Raw genomic sequence first — 14200 nt, forward strand, 5'->3', positions numbered from 1 at the left:
GTGTAATGCCTAACAAAGCCTATTCCCATTATCTCATTTGATCCTGAAAGCAATCCTCAGGGGGAGGTAGGGCAGGGATTATTTTTTCCATTTTACAAGTGAAAACACTTGTAAACTGATTTGCCAGGATCCACACACCCCAGACAAGGCAGGAACCACACTTGAATCTAGGTCTCTGTACAACCTGTTCAGGGTTCTTTTGACTCTACACCACAGACTGATCAAAATATTCCCAGCCCCACCCAGTCCTCACGTTCATCAGTTTATCAGCAGCTGGGAGTTCACCACCACAGAACTTGTGTTTATATTGCCCACACACCTCTGTCCTAATGAAAAATATAGCGCTGAGTGGCAAGCTCTCTGGGGAAAAAAAAAATTATTTTATATCCTCTCCCTGCACCCTAGAGCAAAATTAATCCAGATGGATTTGAAAAATATCTTAAAAAAAAAAAAAAATTGAACTGAGTAGTAGTTTTCTGGAGGCAAGAAGATTCTAAATTTAGAACTGTTAGAAGTCTCAAAGAAAGGGATTTTTATAGATTTGACTACATTAAAGTTTGTTACGTGTTAGTGAAAAAAAAAAACCTTTACAGAGCCAACAACAACAAAAATCCCTGAAATGTTCATACTAAAATATGAAAGAAAAGAGTCAACTCCTGGGAGTCATGCATATAAGAAAACTCAACAGGGAAAACTTAGGGAACAATTCACAAAAGAGGAAAATATAGTTGGTTAACATTTCTAAAACTGCTGTACCTAAGTAAAATCAAAGAAGTAAAAACTGAGCACTGGCTGGTGTGGCTCAGTAGATTGAGCACTAGCTGTGAATTCACTGAAGGGTTGTTGGTTTGGCTGGTCAGGGCACATGCCTGGGTTGTGGGCCAGGTCCCTGGTTTGGGGCGCGTGAGAGGCAACCGATGGATGTTTCACTCCTTCTCTTTCTCCCTCCCTTTCCCTCTCTGTGAAAATGAACTAAAAAAAGGAAAAAGAAAGAAGAAATAAAAATTGAAAGATATCAGCTTCATCTATGAAACCAGCAAAAGAAGTTTTTAACAGTAGTACTCAAATACTAGTGAAGATGCCATGAATAATGTGTGCTCCCACATTAATGATGTGAGAGGAAATTTGCCCAACTAGAAGGCAATTTGGCGCATTTATCAGAAACCTTAAAATATCCACATCCTTTGACCTAAAATTCCATTCCTGGGAATATGTACTTAAAAAAAGTCATCAACATGGGAGGTTTTACACACAAAAATATCAGTCACAAACTTATTTACAACGGTGAGATTAGGTAAACAGTAAACATTAAAGTAATCGTTTAATAATTTATGGTACAGCCACTTGGTGGAAACTTACGTAATCATTCTGTTCTCAAAGTGCATGCAATAACAAAAACACCGTTTATGGTGTAACACCAAATGGAGAAGCGTACAACATTGTGTATGTGGCTGTCGTATAACACTTACATAGAAAAAACTAGAAAGAAAAAATGTTTTTAATGTTAATCACATTTGAGTCCTGTGACTATGAGAGACTTTTTTCATCGCCCTATATTTCTATTTGAATCTTTTCTTTTATTAATGAACAAAGTCAAGTCTTCTTTAGCCAGGCAGTGGCGCGTCCTTCTCGCAGTGTTCGAGGACTGGGTGTAAGGAAAAAAGCTCAGTGTCCACTTCAGATCGATTCCGCCCCTCTTTGGGATAGCTCCTCAGCACCCCCAATTCTCTCCCCTTTCCCGCCCCCACCTCTCGGAAGTCGGACTGGGGCCTGCCCCTCCCCCACCACTCCCCGTCTGGGTGACGGCGGGTTTACCCGGGAGGAGCTGGGCGGTCTCAAGCGTTGATGACACGTGGGGAGGGAGCGAGTGTTGGAGGAGGAGGAGGGGTTAGGCGTGTGGGTGGGTGTTTCTGCAAGTGGTAGAAACCAACCCAGGTCTCCTCAGAGTCTCCATTTTTTGGTGTTGCTCGTCCGCCCGAGGACCTACGAAGGTCTCCCCATGCTCAGAATCTTCTTATAGGCGGATACTGAGAGCGGACAAGAGGAGGCTCCAGCTGCGGCCCTGCGCTGCCCCCGATGGCCCGCGACCCGGTACTTGCTCGCTTGTCTCCTCCCGCCCCGGCGCGATGGTAGGGCTCGGCCGCAACGTCACCCATTGTTTACAAATCAACCCAAGCCGGTAGGATTCGGCTACCACTGCTGCAACGGGCGGCAAGGGTGCCAGCCGGTCCGACTTTCGCTTCAGTCCTCGTCCCCGCCCCGGCCCGGGCCCCGGCTTCGGCCTCCGCACCGCACCCGGCCCCGCCGCGGCCCACCGAGCCGCCAGCGACGCCCGCGACGCCCGCAGAGCTCCAGATTCCCGGGCCGGGGGCCATGCCGTGCCGGAGGGAGGAGGAAGGGGAAGCCGGCGAGGAAGCGGAGGAGGAGGAAGGGGAAGAGGAAGACAGTTTCCTCCTGCTGGAGCGGTCTGTGACGCTGGGCGGTTCAGGAGAGGTGGACCTGCTGGTGGCGCAGATCGGCGAGACGCTGCAGCTGGACGCGGCGCAAGACAGCCCTACCTCCCCGTGCGCACCCCCCGGGCCGCCGGTGCGGGCGGACAAGGCCCGGCCCCCGGTTCTGCCGCTGGTTCTGCCGCCCGCTCCGGCCGAGGCTGTGGGCGCAGTGCCCCCGGGAGCCCTTCGCTGCGCCCTCGGGGACCGCGGCCGCGTGAGAGGCCGGGCTGCGCCCTACTTTGTGGCCGAGCTCGCCGCAGGTCACAGCGCCCTGCCCGGGCCGTGCCGGCGAGGATGGTTGCGGGGCGCTGTAGCCTCCCGGCGCCTTCAGCAGCGACGATGGCCCCCAGCCGGGGCCCGCGCCCACGACGACGACCCGCATCGGCTCCTGCAACAGCTCGTGCTCTCGGGAAACCTCATCAAGGAGGCCGTGCGGAGGCTCCAGCGAGCTGTTGCCGCAGTTGCAGCCACAGGGCCGGCCAGCACCTCCGGGACTGGGAGCAGCCGCAGCGGACCGGACCCCGTCGCTCTGCAGCCCTCGGGCGCCTTGCACTGATATGGGGCCCCTGAAGAAGGAAGAGGAGGCTGCTGCACAGACCCATCAGCATCCTGCCCTCACCCACCCTGAGCTGAAGCCGCAGTCGCTGTTCTGGGAGCGACCGCCTAGGCAGCAGGGAGGCGTGTTGGGGGGAGACCTCCAGCTGAGAAGTTACCGGCCCCATCGAGGCTGTCGGAGAAAACTTGAACGTGAAGAAATGCACGGGCCAGGACACGTCTGTGCCGCATGAGAACTTTCCCGGCCACCTTGGGGTCAAGGACCTGGGATAAACTGGGAGAACTATGGCAGCTACTTTTATTGACTTGTACCTGACTTAACCCTTGGGGGCGTCGTGTGCTTGGGTTGTTTAAAGATAGGGCCCCAAGGGGGCGGGAATCGTGAGGGCTTTAGAACAATACTTGAAAACTTAATGACACGCGTACATTTTCTTTTTCCGGTGGAGGAGCTTAGTGAAAATGGTGCTACAATTGCTGTGCAAAGAAATTCCGGAGGGAAGGGGAATGTAAAAGCTTGGTGGTGGGTGGTTGGCATCGTCCCCTTCCTCCCACCGAACTGGTCGAGGTGGGAGATGTGAAGTCCAGTTAGTGGGTGGGAAGGAGGTGGAGAATTTTGAAGGTGGGTAGAATCAGAGTTGAATTTGGACTTTTAAATGATTTGACCTTGCCACCTGTGGTTCAAGGTCACAGTTTGCTGTACGTGGAAGGCTGTGGGGTTCCTGGGAGAGCTAACTCATCCCCAGGTTCGTCCATTCTCTTGCTCCAAGACGAGCCCAGTCTATGCTTTCCTGCCTTTTGGGAGACACGGGCAGAGAGGGACTTGTGGGAAGAGTTATTTGTTTTTTTTCTGTGCTTTCCTCTTTCCAGAACTCCTCCTCCTCCTCCCATGAGGCCACTCTTGGCCATGCCATGAGCTTTCTCAGTAATGGTCATAAACAATCTCCTTGAGTCTCTCTCCAGTCTCCCTATTCTGCCTTTATTAATCCACTCGTTCTGGTGTCTGCATGGCAGGATGTGACCCTGGCTGTTTTTCTGCTCTGTTCTGGCCCTCTGTGGATCCGTGGGCCTGAGCCTCCATGGGTCCTCACCCCTCAGTTTCCTCCTGCCACCAACCTTCTTTGTAAGTGACTGAAACCATTTTTAAAATGTGACTCTCCAAGAGGAGAAACCGCTGGCTTTACCCTTGTGAAACTTGATGGCATTTTAAATAAGGTGCCGCCCCCTGACCCCAGACTTTAAGGTAGCTAAACCCATTTTTTAAAAAAAGATTCAATGGCTCGGTCATCCTCCAGATGTAGCTATTGACGTACACTTCGCACCGGAGTGTCTGAAATTGTGGTGGTCCTGATTTATAGGATTTCTTAATTAAAATGTCTGCTGAATAAATTTGTTTTTTGTTTTGGAGCATGGTTTGGCTTTTTGGTGGGAGGTGGGGGAAAGATCCCAGAGATATGAGGAGCTGCGGAATGTCATTTCCTCCTCCCTTTTCCATGATTCATCTGTTAATTATCTCCTACTGGTTTGAGAGTCAAACCCTGGCTGATTTGGCTCAGTGGATTGAGCGTCGGCCTGCGAGCTAAGTGTCGCTGGTTCGATCTTCCAGTCAGGGCACATCAGAGAAGGAAAACTCTGACTCCAAAAAACCTCCGCTGCCTTGCGGCATACCTCTTCAGGGGAAAGGCTAAGGGAGTAAACCCCGACAGAAAATCCGGAGCCGGAGTCCCTAAGGCGGTTCGACGTTGTAGTCAACACCGGCAACTCCTGCGGCGCACCTGAAGCCAAGCTGTATTGACTCCGTCTTTCCCTTGGACCCTTCTGCTGCATGGGCAACAGCAGACCCTCCATATCACCCTGCCCAGGCTCTGTAGCTTCAGCGTCATCACAAGATGTCGATTCAACACGGGAGGAGACAGATACCGTGTCACTCCCGAGTCGGACTGCACAGCCATTCTCGGCGGTGCAGATAGACTCTTAAGAAGCTACACCATCCTCTCTCGAGACGGACGGCTGCCGACTGGGGGAAAGAAAAGAACTTGGGGATTACATTTGATAATGAAGAGTGCACTTGGGGACACCAGCCTAGCACGGAATACTGGTAGCCGTGCAGGACTTCAGTGCTTCTGGATTGATGGTCCACAAGATCAGAAAATTGGTGGGCTTTCACTCCCTCTGGGGAAGAAGAACATATTCCAGAAACACTTTGTAGGCTGGAGGGCAGGGGCCAAGGAGAGGGGTTGAGGGTGTGTTTTCAACTGATTTTGTGTGTGTGTGTGTATGTGTAAAGAATGGGAGGGGCACAGGCAAAGCCAGCCTGTTCCCCCCCTAAGAGACTGACCCACTTGTGAGCCGTGGCCTATGGAAAGGAAAATGGTTTTTCAGCAATATATTTGGTAGGAAAATGGCTGACTTTTGTAGGCAGGAGTTAGACGAACTGAAGCAGTACCTCCTCGTTCTCCTGCCCTCAGCCTCATCTTCCCCAGTCATGGAACCTTTGTGGAGCCCCTTCCTTCTAGCTCCCTTGCCCTTTTAAAGGAAGCATTTCTTGGTGCAGCCCAGCTAACCAGCCCCCTGAGGGACCTCTGCTGCCTGGCACCCTCCCACGCTGGAGCTGCAGGGGAAGGCTAGTGCTCGCTGACAGTTTGAGTCAGCCCTGTTGCTCACCAGTTGTGTCATACGGGGCAAGTCACTGCTCTGCTTTTCCCTGTTCTCATCTATAAAACAATACGTAATAAGGTAGTTGAGAGGGTCCTATGAGGGTCTGAGGTATCTGGAATACTTAAGTGCCCCAAACGTGATAGCTGCTCATTTTATTTTTTTATTTTACGTATTTGTAGAGAGAAGGGAAAGGATGGAGAAAGAGGGAGAGAAACATCAATGGTTGCCTCTCACACACTCCCAACCAGGGACCTGGCCTGCACCACAGGGATGTGCTCTGACTGGGAACCAAACCCACAACCCTTTGGTTCACAGGCCAGTGCTCAATCCACTGAGCCGCAACAGCCAGGGCATAGCTGCTGATTCTTGACACCACCATTGGCCTTTCCTCCTCCAGGGGGCCCATATATGTCTCCTAAATGTGCCCCACTCACCCCATCTTACACTTCAACCACTGCTTCTCTTCCATTATGAGCACAAGCTATCCCTTTCTCTTTTGCTTCTGTGCCCTTTACGTTCCTTTTCCTAAACACGTTCCAGAAGGCCATCTCCACACATCTTCCAAACGGTCTCTCTCTGCTTTCAAAATACTAGGGGGATAGCATTTACTGAGCACACATGTACCAGGTATTGTTCTGGGTGCTCTAATTTATTAGATCATTTCATTATTTCATGACTTTGCCATGAGGCAGGCACTATTTTCTTCTTCAGTTTTTTTCGAGTTATTTATTTGTTTAAATTGATTTTAGAGAGAGAGAGAAGAGCATTGATCAACATTATTCCACTTATTTATGTATTCATTGGTTGATTCTTGTGTCCTGGCCTGGGATTGAACCAGCAACCTTGGTGTATCAGAATGATGCTCTAACCAACTGAGCTACCCAGCCAGGGTATGGGAGAGTATAATTTATTAAAGCTGGGGACAGTGAAACAAGGAAGGGCTTAGGACAGAAGAAGCAACAGGAGAGATGTAGATGGGGCTTCTTTGGTTTACTGGAAAGTCAGAGAAAAGGGGACCTCGGAGACAGGTTCAGGGAATTAGCCCGGATGAGCTGCTGCTGCCCATTGCTCCTCTGGTTACAGGTCTCATGGGGACCCTTGGAGTTTAGGAGATGCGTGCCTGTGGGGGAAGAAAGGCGTGGGCGTGCTTCTGGAAGGGAGCGTGTGTGTATATTTTCTATTTTATACATGAGGACACTGAGGCCCAGGAAATTAAGTAGTTTGCCTGAAGTACCATCTTTTAAGTGGCGAGCTAGGACTTGAACTCAGGCAGTCTGGCTCCAGGATCTACTTCCCTCAACCAGATCTTCCAATCATACTGTACCACCTACACGAGACTTTCTTGACACCATTTTCTCCCATGTTAGATTTATTAAAGTTATTAAGAGCATCCCACAAACCTTAGCCCACTGAATATTTCAACACAATAGCATCACCATTCTCAAACTTCTTGAATACCAGGCACATTTGTGGAAGGTGCTGGGGAACTGGAATGAGGCAGGATTTCGTACATCCTGGAAGAACCCACAAGCAGGTTTGGGGCCAAAAGCTTCACATGAGATAATAGGAACTGTACAAGAGAAGCACAGATAACAAATGGCAGGTGGCTGCTTCTTTTAGACCCTCAAGTCATGCGAGGGCATAGGACCAAATTGGTAAGGTGTCACCCAGTGTGGATGCCCTGTGGGTCTGCGGGATAGCCAGAACAGCACTCAGGAATGAAGTTAGAATGGTGACTGTGGACAAGGAGGGAAAGGGCATGGAGCCCTGTTATAGGCAGGCACTCTGCAGCCACCTTTCACAAGATGTTGCTTTTCAAAGGGGGGAGGTAGGAAATATTGGTGATAGAGCAGGATCTGAACTTATGGCCCTTAAGGTGATCCTTTTGCCATCTGGCAGAGTCTACATACACATTTCTTCCTCTACCCTAGCCCCTGGTACTGAGCCATTTGCAAAGGCTATAGAGAGCCTAGTTCTGGCCTGGCCTTGGGGAAGTATCTCTGTGTTAAGGAGGCAATTGTCCTTTCCAAGGTGTTGCAGCTTGTGATAGCATATTCCTAGTATTTGGCCCAGGAATGCTTGTGTGTGGGATATGTAACTCCTTGGAGTGTATGGGCACAGAACTAGGGGCATGGGTGTGAGCAGAGTTGAGACAACTCCATCTTCTGTAGGGGTTTCCCTGGTCATGTCTGCAAGTCTTGATCTCAGAAGGACCAAAGCAATAGGGAAGTGGTAAGGAGAGGCTGATTGTGTCGAGTGTGTATGCGTCTGTGGCAGAGGTGCAGTGGGGGTTGATTAGGAGTGTCACATGGCAAGTTACAGGGACAGCAGCCTGCTGCCTCATAGACTAGAAGCTGGGGAGAGAGAAGGGTTGAAGATTAAAGATTTGGTATTTAGAGGTAAAGAGCTAACAGGGGTAGATTGAGCCTGGGAGATGCTGTCAGTTGGGATGTAATAATAACAGTAGCCAACGTACAGAGAGCTTACCCTGTGCCAGGCTCTGGTCTAAGTACTTTACAAAGACTAGCTCATTAGATCTATGTGGGAGGAAGAAGAGTAAACGAAAGGATCAGACAGAAAGTGAGAGACCAAGGGAGGCTGGAAGGTGAACTGAGGGATTGTGGGTATGTGAGTATATGTACACACTCACGGGCACAAACACAGAGTTACATCTGTCTATATTATCTCTTTATACGTCCTCTGTTGTCCGGACCAGGGTACTTAAAATCAGATCTTGCTCAGTGACTTTCATTGTCTTTGTTGAACTCTGAAGTTATTCAAATTCCCTTTACCAGCACTTTGAAGTGGTGCATTGTGAACATCTGCACCCTGAGTTCTTTCCCTCCTTAATTTAATTGAAGAAAAGTACAATCTATGGTGCATCTGGAGAAAGGTGATGATGACTCCTGGGGCTGGGGAAGGTTTTTAGAAAAACTTAGGAGACTGTTTTTCACGCTGTTCGGCTATGGGGTCTGATTTAGACAGTAAAAAAGAAATGGGCAAAAGGCAGGGCAAAGGTAACAAGATGAGATCATGAACTTGTGACTTTTTTAAGCCACCCAAATCAATAAGTCAAATCAACTGCCTGAATAGCTTATCAGTTGGGGGTTGTGAATTTTACCTCCTATGAGTCAGTTACTTGGTAAGGGGGAACATTTAAAAAAATTCCTTGATAACAGATTTAGTTTTTATTCTATTGTAGTATAAGGTACAGGGAAGAAGGATTCCTTTACACAGTAACAACAGAAACGGCCATTGCGGGCATGAAGGGTTGGTTATACAAGGTTGTTTTCAACAGCCAGCCACCAAGACCCCAGCCTTTGCTGTGGTGTGACAGTTTGTGACTTCAGATGCTGTTATGTGGACACCCACCCCTACAATCCCTCTGAACCCTGTCCAGCCCAGGGAACCCATCCCTTCCCGGCTCAAGAAGCGTTGTCCTTTACAGCATCTTCCCTTCCATTTCTCATCCACAGTCAGACAAGCACAGGTTTCTCCTGGCTGACCAAATGCTTCCTTTGGCCCTGTTTTCCCTTTTTAGCAGATGTCCCTCCTTTTCCATCTTCTTTGAACTTCTAGGCACCACAACTCATCATCTCTGCCCGAAGCACCCCACACCCTTAGCTTCCACAAGTCTGTTTAAATTGCCCCATTTGTTTGCTCTGCAAATATTTACTAGATGCCAATGCCCAGGCGTTGTTACTAAATGCAGCTGTGTTTCAGGCAGTATCCTAAGCATTTTTACTAGTATTAGCTCAATGAATCCTCACAACCCTCTGAGGCAGGGACTTTATTATCAGACTTCGTGGATGAGAAGTGTGAGGTTAGACAGATGAAATGACCTGCCCAAGGTCACAGGAAGGAGCTTTGAAGAAGAAAGCCAGGATTGTGACCCAGGCAGTTGGCTCCAGAGCCAGCATTTTGTACCATACTGAGGCCTACAGTTTTCAGAATATCTTCTTGCCTTTCTTCCCACCCAGACCCTTATCTCCTGGTGCCTGGATGTTTTAACAGACATTAAACTGATCTGGCTGACCATAAATGTTCACCCTCAGCCTCTGTCCGTCCCCCACGCTCTGTTACCTAATAATCTGCCTAAAACATCCTCTTCATCTTGTCACTCCTCTGCTATCAAAGAATATACAATCACTATGGGAAAAGAAGACACATATGAGCTTCCGAGATAAACTTATAATGACAATAAATAAAATGAAGAGAACAAAATAAATTGAAGATGCCTTCCTGTGAAGAAAGTGCATAATTTTCTCAGTACAAATTATAGAGGGGAGTGGACAGGGCAGGCACACAGAACTGCAGGTGAGCGCTGAGTTTGAATTAGAATGAGATGGGTTTTCTGAGAGGAAATGGGAGTTAAGAACTGTGGCCCCATGACTGTCCTCACCATACACCCTCCCCTTTGTAATGTTCCTTGCTGCCTCTCCTCTACTAGTTCCAATCCTGGGCTGCTTTCAAGGTTTGGCTTGAAGGGAACCTCCACCCTTTTCTGATTAAACCTTTTCTAGACTCATTATTCTCTTCCTGTGCACTTACTTGCCTGAGTGCTTACCTATAAGGGGTGTATGCTCAAGAAAGTAGTCTGATCTTCAGAGGAAACAGACTGAAGAAGTCCTTAAGAGGCAGGACATAAAGTATTGGTCTTCATGCAATAGCTTCCAGGAATGATGTTTTATTATTTGAATGTTATTTGCTTTCCATATGTTATCTAATTCAATCTTCACCCAATTCTTCAAGGTAGGCTCTATTCTTACCCCCTATTTGCAAATGAGTTCATTGAGATGACTGAGGTGAAGGACCCTGTGCCAAATCACACGGCTAGCAATGGAGAGCCCACACTCATCCATTGTGCCTCCTGGGAAACACTGTTATGGGCAGGTCACTTCCCCCTTCAGTTACTGGTGAAAATCCAGGAGGAAACACTGCTGCATAGAGGTTTTGCTCCTTTGCTTGCATCAGCCTTCATGGTATTCAAATGGAGTGAACCTTCGTGTGACTCTGTCTCTGGCGTTCCATCTCTAAATGAAGCGGTTGCACTAGACCAACGAAGGCTGAGCTCTCCCAAGGCCGACATTCTGTGATTACTGAGCATTGGTGGAAGAAGGGGGGAGCTAATTGAGTGAGTTAGTAATTTGGTTGCCAGGGTAACTCTTTCCTGATTGGAAGGAAGGGATCACAGGGTTCAACACGGACCTTGCTGGATAGGAAAGTGGTGTCTGATCTTCACTCCATGTTTCTGCCTCTGAGCTGGAAAAGGAGAGAGCAAGAGGGTAAAAACTGAATACAGACATTGTAGCACTTATGCCTAATTTAGAATAAAATCCTTGGGTGGCAGATTCTGGAGTTCTGTGAAGCGTGGCATTCTTTATCACTTGTTATTTGCCAATTTCTGTGCTTACTTTATATGTTTCGTATTGAGTGTATAGTTTTGGCCTTTTCTCTCACCCAGGCCATTTTCTGTGGCCAATGTCTTCATAGGATGCTGAACATTCTGTAAGAAAACTGCTACAGCTTTCCCTAGATCGGCCTAGGGGTTTAGAGTATGGTTTCCAGGGTTCTAATGGCAGGACCACCACGTTGGACAACTGTAGGGGTGTTGTTCACATTGTAGTGTATATGCAGAGTTGTGTAGTAAACAATATTGAACTATGTATGCTGGTATCAAGCTATTGGAAAGAGGCCTGGGTTCTATACTCTGAAATGACTTAAAAGATGACTTTGGTTGGTCACTCTGTCCTGCCCATTTCCTGGATTATTTCTCCACCTATAAAATGGTCTAATAACTTTGAAAAATCTGTTATGTAAACCTGTTCCAAAAAAGGATTTTGTGATGATTAATAAGACCTTGTAGGACTTTTAGAAAGGTGGACAGTTATAGGGTTACAGCACATTTAAAATGGCTGATGCTCTGGCTGGTAGCTCAATTGGTTAGAGCGTCGTCCTGATAGGCCAAGGTTGTGGGTTGTATCCCTGGTCAGAGCATGTAGAAGAATCAATGAATGAATGCATAAATAAGTGTAATAACAAATCGATATTTCTTTCTCAGGTCAATAAAAAATAAAAATAAAGTGTCTGTAATAGGCACTAGTTTTCTCTAGTCTTCCTTTTGTAATGAGGGGGTTGTACTGTACTGCATGAGTCCTATGGTTTAGTCTAGATTTAAATAATCATTACAAAAAAAACAGCACAGCCCTGGCTGGTGCGGCTCAGTGGATTGAGTGCTGGCCTGCAGACGAAAAGGTTGCTGGTTCAATTCCCAGTCAGGGCACATGCCTGGGGTTGCAGGCCAGGTTCTTGGTTGGGGGAATGTGAGAGGCAACTGATCAATGTTTCTTTCCCTCTTTCTCCCTTCCTTCCCCCCTCTCTAAAAAATAAATATTTTTTTTTTAAAAAGAAGTCAGCACAGTTGATGCAGTGGTATCAAATCATGACCAGTTTTGGCCCTGGATTGCTCTTAACCCACTGACCTCCAGGAAATCCCAACTGAGCTAGTTAGCACACTTTCCCCTGCACTTTTCCCTCCTGCTCAGTGCCAAGACCACTGCGCTGTTGGAGGTCCCCTTCCTCAATTCATGTTAGAGCCTCCACAATCCCCCTTCCCTTGCTGGGTGGCACTGGACTGAGTTCCTTATACAACCTTTTCTGGGCAAGTAGTGAGAAATGGCTGGCTTGGTGTGCTCTGGAGGTACTTCTCTTGAGACCCTCAGACCCTGTGTATTTGAGAGAACAGGGAGGTATAGACAATAGGCATTGAGTGCAAAAGGGAGTTAGAAAGGGCTCTGATCAATCCAGAAAGGCCTTTTGGAGTCATGGCATGCCTTTGTTTTATGAGAAACAGAGGATCCCTTAGCCACTTGGGAGTGTCCTGGGAAAGGAGTAGGCACTAAAGACTGTTTATCTCATTTCTTATCTGTTGTACAGGTGAGAAAATGGAAGAAGCCCACAGTTGAGCAACTTGTCCAAGGTCCCCATTTTTTAAAAAAGATTTTATTTATTTATTTTCAGAGAGAGGGGAAGAGAGGAGGAACGAGAGGGAGAGTAAATAACATCAGTGTGAGAGAAGTCCCAGAACCCGGGCATCTGCCCTGACTGGGAATCTAACTGGCAACCTTTTGGTTTGCAAGCCAGTGCTCAATCCACTGAGCTACACCAGCCAGGGCAAGACCCCCATTTATTAAGTGAACTTGAACCTGAACTAACACCCTGTCCCAGCCTGGCTCCTTCCTTTAGGAAACAGACTCAAATAACTCAGAACTGAAGGGACAGAGATGGGCTGTATGTCACTTCTTAGGGAGAGAAGGGCAGCAAATGTGCCAGGGACAGAGAGAAAAATCCTTTGACAAACTCCCCGCCAGCTTTCCCACCACATGCTTGTACCTAAGTAACCCCTAAACAAGAGCTGCTCAGCCTTAGGGCCATTTTGTGGAACAAATGCACATAATGAAGGACCACAATAGAAAGGAAAAAAGATAAGCCTCCCTGTCTGCAGTGACTGACCTGATGTCCTTTGCTAAAACAGTCAGAAGCAGCTTCATAAAACGTCTCCATCACTGACTAGTGATTCAAAGGCTCTAGGGTTTTGGTAAAAGAGATTGGTCCAAATCTTGACCTCACTTTCATTTAATTTCATGCCAGCACCAATACACAACCAGGCATGCAGACTCTGTCTAACTAGTGAGCTGCTCAGACACAAAGGCACTCTAATCACCATCTGCAAGCTGGGCTGACAAAGATTTCAAGTGTTTTCATGTTTATGGAGATCAGAGAAATGTGTACTGTGCCTCTTTCCCACCGAAAGCAAGTATAAAATAAAACCAAGCAAGAAATGCAACACATTTATTAAAAACAGATATTTCAGTTAAGTTAAAATCCTATAATCAGGATAGCCACAATTCCAGACACTCCGGTACGAAGTGTAGATATGTCAATAGCCACATCTGGATGATGAACAAGCCATTGAATCATATAAAACTAAATTACAAACTAAACGGTCTTAAATCCCTCAGAGAGTGAACAGTATGTTACAAACACTTCACCACGGTTTACAATGGCAAAGCCTGCAGCTTCTCCGTTTGGAGGGTCACATTTTCTACTCAGTTTCCTTCACTTACAAAGGTGAACTGGCATGGCTGGGGGAGGGGCAGAGGGGGGAAATCAACTCCATCTACCCAGTGAATTGCAGCTGTTATTGCAAATGGTCCTCGAGAGCCCATTATAAGCTGCTGTGTTAGGCTGGGTGTCCCAGGAGTGCCCGTCATGTGGCGTCTCCCCAGCCTCCAGTCCCGGCCCCTAGAGCACCAGCACCACCCTCTTGAGTAAAATAGCAGAGCTGAGGGGGAGAGGAGGGGCCGGAGATCACGTCTCTGGGCTGTTTCCACGAAAGCCCCAAATGCGGTGGCCCGCAGGAGGCGCCAGCGTCCAGCACGTCCCCGCCTCCCTGCACCCGCGGTGGTGGTGGCGGTGCGCTTGTCCTCAGGAGACTC

The 14200-nt window shown here is 48.0% G+C and overlaps 1 protein-coding gene across 1 annotated transcript; it reads left to right on the forward strand.

Annotated features, from left to right (window-relative positions):
- The first annotated feature begins 1904 nt into the window (after positions 1-1904).
- Positions 1905-4451, forward strand: FRAT2 (FRAT regulator of Wnt signaling pathway 2). Its single transcript, XM_090279231.1, has one exon. It carries the CDS (start codon positions 2374-2376, stop codon positions 3046-3048), a length of 675 nt encoding a protein of 224 aa, XP_090135357.1. The 5' UTR covers positions 1905-2373; the 3' UTR covers positions 3049-4451.
- Positions 4452-14200: the final 9749 nt, after the last annotated feature.

This window comes from Furipterus horrens, unplaced genomic scaffold (assembly GCF_987537825.1).
Source record: "Furipterus horrens unplaced genomic scaffold, mFurHor1.1.pri manual_scaffold_5, whole genome shotgun sequence".
NCBI lineage: Eukaryota > Metazoa > Chordata > Mammalia > Chiroptera > Furipteridae > Furipterus > Furipterus horrens.